Here is a 16,199-nt window from a genome sequence, read left to right on the forward strand (position 1 = left end):
GTTTTTTGGATTTTGTATTATTTCTAGGGATTTCCAACCCATTAGAGGTGTTTTGGGATTATTTCAAGGGATTTTAAACCCATTGGAAATGTTCTTGAAATTGAATTTGAAACTTGAGTTTGATTTGGAAGTTGAATTTGGAATTCAACAAGGGAAGTTCTTTGTTTTTATAGAAGATGAGACCTTGAAGATTTGAATTTGAAATATGACGGTTTCAAAATTTTTGAACTTGAAAACCCGACATTTTGCCGCCGTGGGTTTGGGGCATAGGAAACTGGGATTTGAGAAATTGGAATTTGAAAATCCGACATTACGCCATCATGGATTTGGACATTTGAGCTTGGGATTTTAAACATAGGACTTGGAATGGGAGGCTTTTGTTGCACAAAAAACAACTCTAGATGCAGTGGTAAATTTTCAAACAATCTACCTACGTACTTTATAAATTTATTGTTTACATTTTGCATTGAAGTTGACATGTATACTTTGTAGGCAAAGCGCCAAAAGTGTTCAAATTATGCAAAGAAGAAAAAACATACTCATCGGCTAGGTCCCGAGACTTATGAAGAAAAGAGGAAGAGATGGAAAGAAAAAGGATTATACCCCAACGGTGGCAACACCCGTGCCAATGATTGGTGGTGTTCGATGCATAGTCTCGACAAAAATGGGAAATATGTAATTGTTAATCCCGAAACAAAAGAGGCTTGTGATAAACTAGTAAGTAAATGGAGTGATATTCAATAATTTGAATTAATATATATATATATATATATATTATACATTTTGTCTACCTTTGTATTAATGTAACAATCACTTTCTATATTGTTTTCATAAAATAGGTTGAATATCAACAAGCATGTGCCGAAGGCAAGGTTTCTTCAGTTTTAAACAAGGATCCCTTGTACATGACTCTTGGACCTGACCCTTCCGGGCATCCAAGAGGTTTCGGAGGGGTACGTGTTGGCTTGAAAAAGGCGTATGGTGAAGAATATCGCAAGCCCACCAACTCAAACTTCAGTGCATCTTCAACAGCTTCAGATACAGCTTCGATGAGAGAAGAACTGAAGAAGGAGATAACTGAGGCAATCCTACAACAGATGGGCCTACAAAGCTTGGAGTTGCCCCGCCGTAGCCCTTTGGATTCATCAAGCCAACCAATTCTTGACCTTCAACCACCTAATGAAGGTCAAGAACCTACTGGATTTCAACCACCTGCTAGAGTTCAGCCGTCTACTGGAGTTCAACCAATGCTTGAAGTTCAACCAATGCTTGGAGTTCAACCAATGCTTGAATTAAAGGTGAGCTGAATTCTGGAGTTTAATTCCGTAATGTTCTTATATAAATTTTGGAGTTTTAATTCATTCAATAACGTGATGGCTAAATTTTTACTTATTGCATATCCTGATGGTTGAATGTTAGGAGGAGACGCCTTGCGAACTACTACACCCGGGACAATCAAATGGTGATAAATTGTATGTGGTGGCCGATGCGAATGCACAACCACAAAGTGACCGACCACTAGTCCACTTCAAGCAAGTCCCGAGTGGTTATTATGCGGTCAGCCCATACAATGTTCATGAAGACTATTTGGATTGGATACTTCCGGTGCCCAACAATTTCCTCCATACTTTGGCCGATGCCTCCGGTTCTTATGTACTATGGCCATTTGCATGGGTGAAGTTTTCAGACGAGGTGTTTTGTGTTTCTAATTCCACGCCTTTCTATTTTGCATAACATTTCCTATATGTTTCAATAAACAAGTTTTTTCATAATCTCTTGGTTTTTGTAAATTAACCTTACAGATCATCAAGAAACTAAAAGCGCCACCAATGAAAGCTAAACAAAAGAAACCACCAACTCAAGCTAGCAAAGATGGTCAACGATCAATGGAGTTGATTGCAAAAGGAAGTTCACAAGGCAAGAGTCAAAACTCCAAACTTAAATCATCGAAAGGTCCAGTTTCTCATGCAAATTTACTTGTGGAATCAAATGTTTTTGACTCTCTTAGTAAGCCGTGCAAATGGTTGCATAGTCTTGTTAGTGAGTTACCGGATGGTAATGCTATTGGAGTTCAGATGGACATGTCATTATTCCACTTTTTCGAGCATGGCACTGAAGGAAATAATGCCCTTGGTCCAAGTATGCATTCTATGATAAGTCTAATAAATGCGGTTCAGTATTAATTAACAAGTTAATAATTCAGTGAGATCAAGTGAGCTGAATGCCTAGCTAGAGGCCGCTTCAGTTCAAGTGGAATTAATGATATTAATCCACAGCTTACTCTTGACTGAACCCGTAGGGTCACACAAATAGTACGTAAACGGATCAAGTATTTAATGGCATTAAATACTCTATCTATGGATATTCGGAATCGACGGATCTTGGTTTCAGTGGGAGCTGAGATCGTCACAGGCAAGAAATGAATACTCCGGAAACGATGATATTACCGGAAACGGAAATATGGATCGTATCGGAAATATAAATATTATCCAAGTCGTAGATGTTGCCGGAAACGGAAACATGGTACGTATCGGAAAATATTATCGGAAATGGAAATATTACCAGAATCGGAAATATTGCCGGAAACGGAAATATTGTCAGAATCGGAAATATTACCGGAATCGGAAAATAATTCCGGAAACGGAAATATTAAATATTTGTTCGAAACGGAAATTAATTCCGGAATCGGAAATGTTAAATATTGTTCGTATCGGAAATGAATTCCGGAATCGGAAATTTAATCGGAAGCGTATCGTACGAATAAGCATCGGACGAGGCCTGCCGGACGAGGGCCCAGCACGAAGCCAGGCCATCGCCCAGCAAGCCAAGCGCGCCACACAAACAGCCACGCCAGGCCCAGCGCAAGGCCAGGCCCAGCGCAAGGCCAGGCCCAGCAGGCCGTGGCAGCGCGCACAGCGCGCGCAGCGCGCGCGGGTGCTTGCGTGGGCTTGTGGCTCGCGCAGGCCTCGCTGCGTGGGCTGCTGCTCGCACGCACGCATGGGCGGCCCATCGAGGCTGCCGTGTGTGTGTGCGTAAGTGTTTTTGTTCGTGCACGTTTCCTAAAACGTGCAGAGTTCGGTTAATGATTAAATTCCTAATTCTATTTGATAAATTAATTAAATTAGAGTTCTTGTAGGATTCTAGGTTTAATTAATTTGTATCTGAATAGGATTCCAATTCCCTTTCCATAACCCTATAAATATGTGGCCTGGGTTCACAATTTATAACGAGTTTCAAAGTATTCAAAGTGAGTTTTTTGAGAGAAAAATTCAGCCACACATCTTGCTCAAAAGTGCCGAAAATTCTAGTACCTTAAGGGCGATTCTAGTTGGTCAATCTTAAGGCGGATCCGGACGTGCTGTGGACTATCTACGGAGGGACGACACTTGGAGTCCTAAAGACTTGTTCTTGTTCGGTTCGGGCGCAGCTAGGGAGGGCACGCAACAAAGAGTATGCATCTAAATTATGCTATATGATTATGTGTAAATAATATGTAATCCTGGGATAATGGTTGTTTCCGCATGATTTATGTAATATCATATGTATCATAACCTAACAGTGGTATCACGAGCCCCTTATTATTTTCATAATCTAAATTGCATGAACATGGTTAAATATTACAAATTTGCAAGAATTAAAAGGGGTGATTAATTTTCGTAATTGTTAATTAATTGCAAATTGCGTTTATTTAATTATATGTACGCAGTTTTTCGGCAGTTTCTTCATTACTCATCCGAATTGAGTGATTTTTGTGTCAATTCCGCATGTAAAAGGCATTCTAAAATTTTGACAAAATTAATATTTTTCTGCCGAACCCAGAATTCTCAAATTCGAAGCCTAACTATGACTTTTCGAAGGTTTTAGTTTTTCGAATGCAAAATTTCGTAAATTTAAGATGTTAAATTGAATATTTGCGATTCTTGTTGATAAATCTTGAATTTTTGATTGACCTACTGCATATGTTTAACAAGTTTGAATGCCTAGTCTTGTTAATTATGCAATCTAATTTGTAATTATGATTAATTTGTTGAAAATTAGAATAATTTAGAATTAATTTGATTTTCATAATTAATTGTAATTTAATTAGAAACCTATGATTAAAAACCACCATAAAAATTGTAAATTTATGATAAATTTTAAATTTTTATGACCTAGACTTGAATCCATAACAATCGGAAATCAATTGGATAATAAATTTTCGATTTTTCGCCCTAAAATTATGAAATTGATAATATTTATTAATTTGTCATTAATTTTATAAATTTTAAATTTTTTATGCAATTCGTTCATATAACTTGCACGCACAAAGCAATGGACGCTTCGTGTTACCCTTAAGGGGTGTTGTATAATGCGGGCATGCGACGACGAGCAAGGGAGCTCGTCGCCCGTGCGGCACGAATGCAATGAGCAAGGGCGTAGTGCACGAGCACAAGGCAGCAGCCCTGCCTTGTGTCGTGGGCCACGAGCAATGGACGAATGGGCATGGGCGAAGGGCGAGCCAAGGCAGTCGCGTGTGGGCAGCAAGCGAGCTGCGCCACAACGCGCACTGCCTCGCGCAAGAGCGCGCAGCCTCGCGCGCAGCGAGCGCAAGCTCGCGTGCCACGAGCGCTGCGCCCAGCGTTGCTCGCGCGCACAGCGAGCGATGTCGCGCGCCCAGCGAGCGATGTCGCGCGCACAGCGAGCGATGTAGCGCGCCCAGCGAGCGATGGCTCACGCGCACTGCGAGCGATGGCTCGCGTGCGACGAGCGCTGGCGCGCGCGCAGCAAGCACCACAGCGTGCGATGGCTTGCGATGGAGATGCAGCAGCTATGCGACGAGCGCATGGGCTGCGCGCACATGGCCAGCGATGGCTGTGTGCGTGCGGCCCATGGGCGTGCAATGCGTAGGGTGTTTGCGTTACGATTAGATCGTTTTGAATGTTTAATTTGAAAATTTCAGTTCACGTAATTTTAATTAATTTTAAAATTAATAATTTAAATTATTTTCTTGGATTTTAATTTTGAATATTGTAATTATAATAAATGTTATTTAATTATTTTACTAAAATTAAAATCATGAATTAATTTAAATACGACTGAAATTAAATTAAACTTTTTGGATTCAATTATAAATTTATATGAGCTTTAAATTTTAATTAAATTTGTATGTTTCCGGTCAGACTAGAAATACATTTTTATGTTTAAAATTAGTAAAGCATATGAATTTATTGGTTTAAGTGGGAGCGCTTTTTAGTCATAAAACTCTTGATTAGGTCTACAAATCCTTAAGGTTAAAACAACTTGATTAGAATTAATAAGGACTGAATAATTGGTAGATTATTGGTGCCCTTGATTAATTGCTGCAAATGTTTACGTGATGCATAATGTGTTATACTAACCAGCTATGTGGGCCATTCATGATAATGAATGGGTGAATGGTATATATTGTATATGTACTGTTTTGCAGGTTATGAAGTGACTAGTATGGCCCAAATAGGATAGAAAATATGGTCTGCGTACCATTAATTTGAATGTAATTGGTCTGAAGTACCAAAGTTATTTTTCAATTGGTCTGAAGTACCAAAGTTATTTTTCAATTCAAATATGGTCTGCGTACCATCAAATAGTTGTAATTAGTTATAGCTTATCCTATTTGAAGAAAATGGTGCCTCCCACGGAGATTTTCAAGACGGACTTTGAAGTCAAAGCTTCAAGATGAAGTCGGGCCATACTAGATCACAAATATCTTATGCATGTTTTAAGTTATTTATTGCTTTTAAATATGTCTTAAAATGCATGAGATCAAAAGCTTGATTATGTTGCATGATTAAGGATTTTAGTTCACTTAAAATCTAACCAACATAGTAAGAGCCTTAAGTTCCAAACTTAAAAATTGTGTTAAAAGGTGCCATGCCAAAATATACACTTGCTTGGATATCCTTTACATCAATCTAGTAATAGTTTTCGCTCAGCGAGGTGTTACTTATTGGTCCTAAAGGGGCAAGGTACACAAATAATTGTGAGTACATGTTAGTTTTGGTGAAACTCAACGATATAAGTAAGGAGTCCTTTTATGTCGTGGCAAATTCGATAGGTTTACCTAATAAGTTCTTAGACGTACCTATCAACCAAGAATAGTTTCTAGACTATTAGCAAAAGGCTTTTGCTTACCTAAGATGTTCTAGGATTAAGTCGACAAACTGTGCTTAGTTCTTCAATGATTTTAGGATCTTGGAATCATTTTATTCACACCTGCCGGAACACATAACTTGAATAAAATGCTTAATAAACATTGAATTATGCATGTATGCTAGAATTTAAGTTTATTAAGAGAAACTGTGAATGGTTATTTATTTGTTTATTCTTTTCAATTGTAGTTTTTAATATGGCAAACAACAATTCATTCAACATTCGATCAATTCTCGAAAAGGAGAAGTTGAACGGGAAAAACTTCCTTGACTGGCAAAGGAACTTGCAAATAGTTCTTATGCAGGAAGAAAAGGAGTATGTCCTAGATGAGGCGATGCCCGAAGCTGCAGGCGACGGGGTCACTCAGGCAGCCCTCAATCGTTGGATTGATGCCAACAAGGATGTGAAATGTCTAATGCTCGCCACCATGAGTGCGGATCTGCAGAAAACGTTCATCAACTCAGATGCTTTCACAATCATCAGTGAGTTGAAGAACATGTTCCAAGATCTGGCTCGACTCGAAAGATTCAAGACTCATAGGCAAATTCTTGAGACCAAGCTTAAGAAAGGCGAGCCAGTAAGTCCACATGTTCTCAAAATGATTGGACTCATTGAGAATATGAGTCGGCTGGATCAGCAATTTTCTCAGGAAATGGCTATAGACACCATCCTCCATTCTCTTCATAGCGGGTATGATCAGTTCAAACTGAACTACAGTATGAATAGTCTGGACAAAACGCTCACTGAGCTTCACGGTATGCTGAAGACCGCTGAAAAGACGCTCAAAAGTGATAAGCAGGATGTGCTTATGGTGCGTGGGGGCAAGTTCAAGAAATCTGGAAAGAAGAGGAATGCTAAGAAAGGTGGCAACAAGGCCAGCCCAACTAAGCAAACTGGCGCCAAATCTGCAAAGAGGAAGGTCAGTCAACCCACTTCTGAATCCGAATGCTTTTACTGCAAGAAGAAGGGGCATTGGAAGAGAGATTGCTTGAAGCTAAAGGAAGATCAGAAGAACGGAACAGTCGTTCCATCTTCAGGTATTTTCGTTATAGACTGTATACTTGCTAATTCAACTTCTTGGGTATTAGATACAGGTTGTGGCTCACACTTATGTTCCAATCCACAGGGACTAAGAAGAAGTAGAAAGTTAAGCAAGGGTGAAGTCGACCTACGAGTGGGAAATGGAGCACGGATTGCTGCATTAGCTGTAGGAACTTACTATTTGTCGTTGCCCTCCGGGCTAGTTTTGGAACTGGAAGAATGTTTCCTTGTTCCAAGTCTTACTAAAAACATCATTTCAGTTTCTTGCTTAGATGCTAAGGGATTTTCCTTTTTAATAAAAGACAATAGTTGTTCGTTTTATTTTAAAGAGATGTTTTATGGATCTGCTAGATTAGTCAATGGACTTTATTTATTAGATCACGACAAACAAGTATATAACATAAATACCAAAAAGGCCAAAAAGAATGATTCAGATCTCACCTATCTGTGGCATTGTCGATTAGGCCATATAAACTTGAAACGCTTAGAAAGACTTCAAAAGGAAGGAATTCTAGAACCATTTGACTTAGAGGATTATGGTAAATGCGAATCATGTTTACTTGGCAAAATGACAAAGCAACCTTTCTCTAAAGTTGGAGAAAGAGCAAATGAACTATTGGGTTTAATCCATACAGATGTATGTGGACCAATGAGTACAAATGCTAGAGGTGGTTTCAGCTACTTTATCACTTTCACTGATGACTTCAGTAGGTATGGTTATGTCTACCTAATGAAGCATAAGTCTGAATCCTTTGACAAATTCAAGGAATTTCAGAGTGAAGTAGAGAATCAATTAGGCAAGAAGATTAAGGCACTGCGGTCTGATAGAGGCGGTGAATATCTGAGCTATGAATTTGATGACCATCTGAAAGAATGTGGAATTCTATCAGAGTTGACTCCTCCTGGAACACCACAATGGAACGGTGTGTCGGAACGGAGGAACAGAACCTTGCTAGACATGGTCAGGTCAATGATGGGTCAGGCCGAACTTCCATTAGAATTTTGGGGACATGCACTAAATACAGCTGCACTCACTATAAATAGAGCTCCGTCTAAAGCTGTCGAAAAGACTCCATACGAATTATGGTTTGGAAAGCCTCCAAATGTGTCTTTTCTTAAGATTTGGGGATGTGAAGTATACGTCAAACGATTAATTTCAGACAAACTTCATCCAAAATCTGACAAATGTATCCTTGTGGGCTATCCAAAGGAAACTAAGGGGTATTACTTCTACAATACATCTGAGAACAAAGTGTTTGTTGCTCGAGATGGTGTCTTTTTGGAGAAAGATCATATTTCCAAAATGACAAGTGGGAGAAAAATAGACCTCGAAGAAATTCGAGTCGAACAACAAACTCTAGAGAATGCTCAAGATGACATTCAGGATGAAACACAGAGATCTTTAGAAGAATCTGGTGAGAATCATGGTCAATCTAGAAATGTTACCCCGCGTAGATCGCAAAGATATAGATCTCAACCGGAAAGGTACTTAGGTATTTTGACGAACGAGAGCTATGACGTTCTATTACTTGAAAGTGATGAACCTGCGACTTACAAACAAGCTATGACGAGCCCTAGCTCCAAGCAATGGCAAGAAGCCATGCAATCTGAATTAGACTCCATGTCTGAAAACCAAGTATGGGATTTGGTCGATTTGCCAGATGGCTATCAAGCCATTGGAAGCAAATGGGTTTTCAAACTGAAAAAGGACAAGGATGGGAAACTTGAAGTTTTCAAAGCTAGATTGGTTGCAAAAGGTTACAGGCAAGTCCACGGTGTGGATTACGATGAAACCTTTTCACCAGTTGCAATGCTAAAGTCTATTCGGATAATGTTAGCAATCGCTGCATATTACGATTACGAAATATGGCAGATGGATGTCAAAACTGCTTTCTTAAACGGCGTTTTAACAGAAACTGTGTTTATGACACAGCCTGAAGGTTTTGAGGATCCAAAGAATGCTAAAAAGGTATGCAAGCTAAAGAAATCAATCTACGGATTGAAGCAGGCATCCAGGAGCTGGAATATACGTTTTGATGAAGCAGTCAGTGACTTTGGTTTCATCAAGAACGCAGACGAATCTTGTGTATACAAGAAGGTCAGTGGGAGCAAAATTGCTTTCCTAGTATTATATGTCGACGACATATTGCTTATCGGAAATGACATTCCTATGTTGAACTCTGTCAAGATTTGGCTTGGGAAATGTTTTTCGATGAAGGATCTAGGAGAAGCACAGTACATATTGGGCATCAAGATTTACAGAGATAGATCTAAAAAGATGATTGGACTTAGTCAAAGCACTTATATCAATAAGGTGCTTGATAGATTCAAGATGGCGGACTCCAAGCGAGGCTACCTACCCATGTCTCATGGAATGACTCTAAGCAAGACTCAGTGCCCAAAAACACTTGATGAGCGTAGACGAATGAATGGGATTCCATATGCATCATTAATTGGTTCAATAATGTATTCTATGATATGTACACGCCCGGATATTGCGTACGCACTCAGTGCTACGAGCAGATACCAGTCAGACCCAGGAGAGGCGCATTGGACTGCTGCCAAGAACATTCTGAAGTACCTGAAAAGGCACAAAGATGACTTCCTGGTCTATGGTGGAGATGATGAATTAATTGTTAAAGGCTATACGGACGCAAGTTTCCAAACCGACAAAGATGATTTCAGATCACAGTCTGGGTTTGTCTTCTGCCTCAACGGAGGAGCAGTAAGCTGGAAAAGTGCTAAGCAAAGCACCCTTGCGGATTCTACAACTGAAGCGGAGTACATTGCTGCACATGAAGCAGCAAAGGAAGCTATATGGCTAAGGAAGTTCATAGGTGAACTTGGTGTAGTCCCCTCCATTAAAGGACCAATAGCCCTGTATTGTGACAATAACGGAGCTATTGCACAGGCAAAAGAGCCTAGACACCACCAGAGAGTCAAGCATGTACTTCGTAGATTTCACCTTCTACGAGAGTTCGTTGAAAGAAAAGAAGTCGAGATAAGCAAAATTGGAACTGATGACAACATATCAGATCCATTAACTAAACCTCTGCCGCAGGCGAAGCACAACTCGCACACTGCAGCTATGGGAATCAAGCATATTGGGGAATGGCTTTGATGTCTCTGTTTAATGTTTTAAAGTTTTAGAGTTTAAATCTTTGTAAAACATTATTGGTTAATCATTCACAATAAATGAAAAGAATTCATTTTTCCATTTAATTTGTGGTTTATTAAATGATGAGTCCCTTCAATTTGACAATATATTCAAGATAGACTGTCAGGACCAGTCCTGTGACTAAGAAATGTCTATCAAGTGAACTTGAATGTCAAAGGTTGAAAATGGTCCCTAGTCGGAGTTTTCTATAAAATTGGACGCATAGAAAACGTTAGACGATTAGAATGCAAGATGACTAGTAGTTCTGTTTCTTGAACTATGTGGACATGGCAATGTCATAATCATTTGCATAGATACTTACTTTGGGAAGACTAGTATCGGACAAGACCTATGAAACTTTACTGTAAGAGATGAAAATCTGTCATAAGTAAATTTCATTAAATTATTAGACACTAAATCCTCAATACCTGAGTGATTTGAGATTACTTGATTGAGAACTGGTTGCTTTGACGTTGACCAACCGTCGCACCGTAAAAGGAGGCTATAAAGGCAACGCTCATGTAATCACCTATCAAACGAAGTCTAATCTCAAGATCGCAAGATTGGGATTGTCCTCCCATAAATCGGAATGAGATGCTTAAAAGTTGTACAAGGCCACTCGGAGAGCTAGAAACTGTGAAATGCATGGTCGTGCTCGGATGAATCATAGGCTATGATTATCTGTTTATTTGATCAGTTGAACTCTGAAACCGAGGAACACCTCTGGACATAATAAGGATGACAACTCTTACCTTATGTTCAAGAGCAAGCATCGAGCGACAAAGGAATTAGGAAATGCACACTTGTCCCTAAGGACAAGTGGGAGACTGAAGGAAATAATGCCCTTGGTCCAAGTATGCATTCTATGATAAGTCTAATAAATGCGGTTCAGTATTAATTAACAAGTTAATAATTCAGTGAGATCAAGTGAGCTGAATGCCTAGCTAGAGGCCGCTTCAGTTCAAGTGGAATTAATGATATTAATCCACAGCTTACTCTTGACTGAACCCGTAGGGTCACACAAATAGTACGTAAACGGATCAAGTATTTAATGGCATTAAATACTCTATCTATGGATATTCGGAATCGACGGATCTTGGTTTCAGTGGTAGCTGAGATCGTCACAGGCAAGAAATGAATACTCCGGAAACGATGATATTACCGGAAACGGAAATATGGGTCGTATCGGAAATATAAATATTATCCAAGTCGTAGATGTTGCCGGAAACGGAAACATGGTACGTATCGGAAAATATTATCGGAAATGGAAATATTACCAGAATCGGAAATATTGCCGGAAACGGAAATATTGTCAGAATCGGAAATATTACCGGAATCGGAAAATAATTCCGGAAACGGAAATATTAAATATTTGTTCGAAACGGAAATTAATTCCGGAATCGGAAATGTTAAATATTGTTCGTATCGGAAATGAATTCCGGAATCGGAAATTTAATCGGAAGCGTATCGTACGAATAAGCATCGGACGAGGCCTGCCGGACGAGGGCCCAGCACGAAGCCAGGCCATCGCCCAGCAAGCCAAGCGCGCCACACAAACAGCCACGCCAGGCCCAGCGCAAGGCCAGGCCCAGCAGGCCGTGGCAGCGCGCGCAGCGCGCGCGGGTGCTTGCGTGGGCTTGTGGCTCGCGCAGGCCTCGCTGCGTGGGCTGCTGCTCGCACGCACGCATGGGCGGCCCATCGAGGCTGCCGTGTGTGTGTGCGTAAGTGTTTGTGTTCGTGCACGTTTCCTAAAACGTGCAGAGTTCGGTTAATGATTAAATTCCTAATTCTATTTGATAAATTAATTAAATTAGAGTTCTTGTAGGATTCTAGGTTTAATTAATTTGTATCTGAATAGGATTCCAATTCCCTTTCCATAACCCTATAAATATGTGGCCTGGGTTCACAATTTATAACGAGTTTCAAAGTATTCAAAGTGAGTTTTTTGAGAGAAAAATTCAGCCACACATCTTGCTCAAAAGTGCCGAAAATTCTAGTACCTTAAGGGCGATTCTAGTTGGTCAATCTTAAGGCGGATCCGGACGTGCTGTGGACTATCTACGGAGGGACGACACTTGGAGTCCTAAAGACTTGTTCTTGTTCGGTTCGGGCGCAGCTAGGGAGGGCACGCAACAAAGAGTATGCATCTAAATTATGCTATATGATTATGTGTAAATAATATGTAATCCTGGGTTAATGGTTGTTTCCGCATGATTTATGTAATATCATATGTATCATAACCTCACAGGCACAGCATGGGTAACTAAAGACGATATATGTGAATTCCTCAAAGTTGATATGCTTAATATTTAAATGATACAAGTCTTCATGAGGTAATTAATATAGTTAGTTATGGTAAAGTATTTATTAAGGTAAATGGTTTGCCAAGTTTTGATTATTCTTATGTTTGCTTGTTCTTTAGGTCTCTTCAGTTCGATGATTTTAGTTCGGATAGTCATATTGGGTGGTCGGATCCACAATCAATAAGTGGTGCTAGTTTCATGAACAATCGAGCCGAAGTCAGTCAATATCTCGATGACGGTATCCGTCAATGCACAAAAGCGAAAAACAAGTTTATATTAGCCCCGTACTTTGAAGAGTATGCCTTTGCTTTAATATCTTTATTGTCCTACATTAGTGTCGATTATAATGATATTTTGTGATTGTTGTGGCATATTATGGATTATTAAACCACTCTTTTGTGATTACAGCCTCCATTGGATGCTCCTTGTGATATGTGTTTCAAGCCACACAATTTATCAATTTGATTCTTGTCGTCGAGATCCATTACGATCCGTGTTGTTCAAGTCACTATTGAATAAGTACATTCCGTATTTAGTTTTTTTTGTACATATCAAATAAAACTTGCAATCATATTTTACATTCAAGCATTTAATGTTAATTAACTTCCAATGAATTGTTGAATTGCAGAGTGTTGATGAAAATGAATGTCAAAAAAAGCGCACTTCCTCAATGGAAATCAGTTAAGGTAACTAATAACTTGTTCACTAGTTATTGTACGGCCAAAACAATTACATTTCCTATTATCTAATTTGTGTTGTCTTTAATCTAGTGCGCCCAACAAGAGGGTGGGGTCGAGTGTGGCTATTACGTGATGAAATTCATGCATGACATATTCAAAAGTTGCAAAGAAGTTCAAGATCTGGAAAAGGTACATAAAATAGCTTATTTATGATGTATTATTAGGCTAGAAATTAGTTAAAAAAACTATTCGCCTATAATTGGCATGAACCGTCGAAAATGCCATTTTGGACCAAATATGACCTATATCGACCTAAATGAACCATAGACTTGCATAACGAACTTGAAATGAGTCTTATAATCATATAACTAATCATATGAATCATGAAAAACGTTTAGAATATGGAAATAGGTTCGTTTGTTGGTATTTGGGATCGAAAATGCCATTTTTGGCCATAAATGACCTATATCGACCTAAATGAACCATAGACGTGCATAACGAACTTGAAATGAGTCTTATAACCATATAACTAATCATATGAATCATGAAAAACGTTTAGAATATGGAAATAGGTTCGTTTGTTGGTATTTGGGATCGAAAATGCCATTTTTGGCCATAAATGACCTATATCGTCCCAAATGAGCCTTATGTGTGCATAAAGAACTTGAAATGAGTCTTATAAACATATAACTAATCATATGAATCATGAAAAAGATTTAGAAAGTGTCCTTAGGTTCATTTGTTAGTTGTTAGGATCGAAAATGCCATTTTTAACCAAAAATGACCTATATCGACCCAAATGACCCATAGACGTTCATAAATATCATAAATGAGTCATATAATAATATAACTAATCATATGAATAATGAAAAACGTTTAGAATATCGAAATAGGTTCGTTTGTTGGTAGTTGGGATCGAAAATATCATTTTTGGCCAAAAATTACATATATCGACCTAAATGAACCATAGACGTGCATAACGAACTTGAAATGAGTCTTATAATCATATAACTAATCATATGAATCATGAAAAACGTTTAGAATATCGAAATAGGTTCGTTTGTTGGTAGTTGGGATCGAAAATGTCATTTTTGGCCAAAAATGACCTATAGTGTCCCAAATGAGCCTTATGTGTGCATAAAGAACTTGAAATGAGTCTTATAAACATATAACTGATCATATGAATCATGAAAAAGATTTAGAAAGTGTCCTTAGGTTCATTTGTTAGTTGTTAGGATCGAAAATGCCATTTTTAACCAAAAATGACCTATATCGACCCAAATGACCCATAGACGTTCATAAATATCATGAAATGAGTCTTATAATAATATAACTAATCATATGAATAATGAAAAACGTTTAGAATATCGAAATAGGTTCGTTTGTTGGTAGTTGGGATCGAAAATGTCATTTTTGGCCAAAAATTACATATATCGACCCAAATGACCCTTAGGCATGCATTACGAAGTTGAAATGAGTCTTATAATCATATAACTAATCATATGAATCATGAAAAACGTTTATAATATGGAAATAGGTTCGTTTGTTGGTATTTGGGATCGAAAATGCCATTTTTGGCCATAAATGAACTATATCGTCCCAAATGAGCCTTATGTGTGCATAAAGAACTTGAAATGAGTCTTATAATAATATAATTAATCATAAGAATCATGAAAAACATTTAGAATATGGATATAGGTTTGTTTGTTGGTAATTAGGATCGAAAATGCCATTTTTTACCATAAATGACCTATATCGACCCAAATGAACCATAGACGTGCATAACGAACTTGAAATGAGTCTTATAATCATATAACTAATCATATGTATCATGAAAAACGTTTAGAATATGGAAATAGGTTCGTTTGTTGGTAGTTGGGTTCAAAAATGTCATTTTTGTCCAATATAATTATTTTCGCAACCAATCTAATTTTTGTTTTCGCATATGAAACTTAATTTAATTTATTGGTTTGCATGTACGGTGTTCTTTTAAAGGTTTTCAAAACTCCAAGGGAGGAGCCCTTTACCAAAAAGGAGTTGGATGAGGTTCGAGACAAGTGGGCTATTTACTTCAACGATTGTGAACTACCCTCAGTGTAATAAATAGAGCAGATTTGTAGTTATTCGTGACTCTTACATTATTTTGTTATTTATCGATTTAATTAATTACATTTGAATTAATTCGGTAATATTATTGGAAATTTGAAATTTATATCATTTTTGAGAATGTCAAGCTGGTGTTTGATGAAACAGAAATTATATTGCAGAATATTAGGAATTATATTGCAGATTTTTTTATTTTTTTTAAAAAAAAAAAAAAAAAAACTCAAAAGTTGCCCTTGTTTGAAACAAGAGCAACTTATGTGCAGCTTATAAGGTGCCCTTGTTTGCAACAAGGGCACCTTATGTGCAGCTTATAAGGTGCCCTTGTTGCAGCAAGGGCACCTTATAAGTTTCACATAAGGTGCCCTTGTTGCGACAAGGGCACCTTATAAGTTTCACATAAGGTGCCCTTGTTTGCAACAAGGGCACCTTATAAGATTATAAGTTGCCCTTATTAAGGGCAACTTTTGATAATTTTACATAAGTGACCCCCCCATTGGTGGCACTTACGAAGGGCACCTTATAAGCCACTTTTAAGAGCAACTTATAAGGTTTTTTCCTCTAGTGATACAAGATGTCAGGAACATCATACAAATGTCAAGGTTCGGTGGGCTCGAAAGTGGTCAAACACTTTGGTCGGGAGCCGTATGGAGAGTGACCACTCCTTTACCCCCGGGGCTAGCCCGAATGTAGAACACATTCGTATGGGCGAAGGTAGAAAATCATTTTGCACAAATAGTATTTTCG

General features: G+C 38.4%; 1 protein-coding gene across 1 annotated transcript; it reads left to right on the forward strand.

Moving 5' to 3' along the window:
- Nucleotides 1-205: 205 nt before the first annotated feature.
- Nucleotides 206-13,354, forward strand: LOC110776607 (uncharacterized). The gene is made up of 8 exons (XM_056841753.1): nucleotides 206-211; nucleotides 359-409; nucleotides 493-717; nucleotides 840-1,298; nucleotides 1,420-1,692; nucleotides 1,803-2,083; nucleotides 12,789-12,885; nucleotides 13,298-13,354. Exons 1-8 carry the CDS (start codon nucleotides 206-208, stop codon nucleotides 13,352-13,354), a joined length of 1,449 nt encoding a protein of 482 aa, XP_056697731.1.
- The last annotated feature ends 2,845 nt before the right edge of the window (nucleotides 13,355-16,199 follow it).

This window comes from Spinacia oleracea, chromosome 4, assembly GCF_020520425.1.
Source record: "Spinacia oleracea cultivar Varoflay chromosome 4, BTI_SOV_V1, whole genome shotgun sequence".
Taxonomy (NCBI): domain Eukaryota; kingdom Viridiplantae; phylum Streptophyta; class Magnoliopsida; order Caryophyllales; family Amaranthaceae; genus Spinacia; species Spinacia oleracea.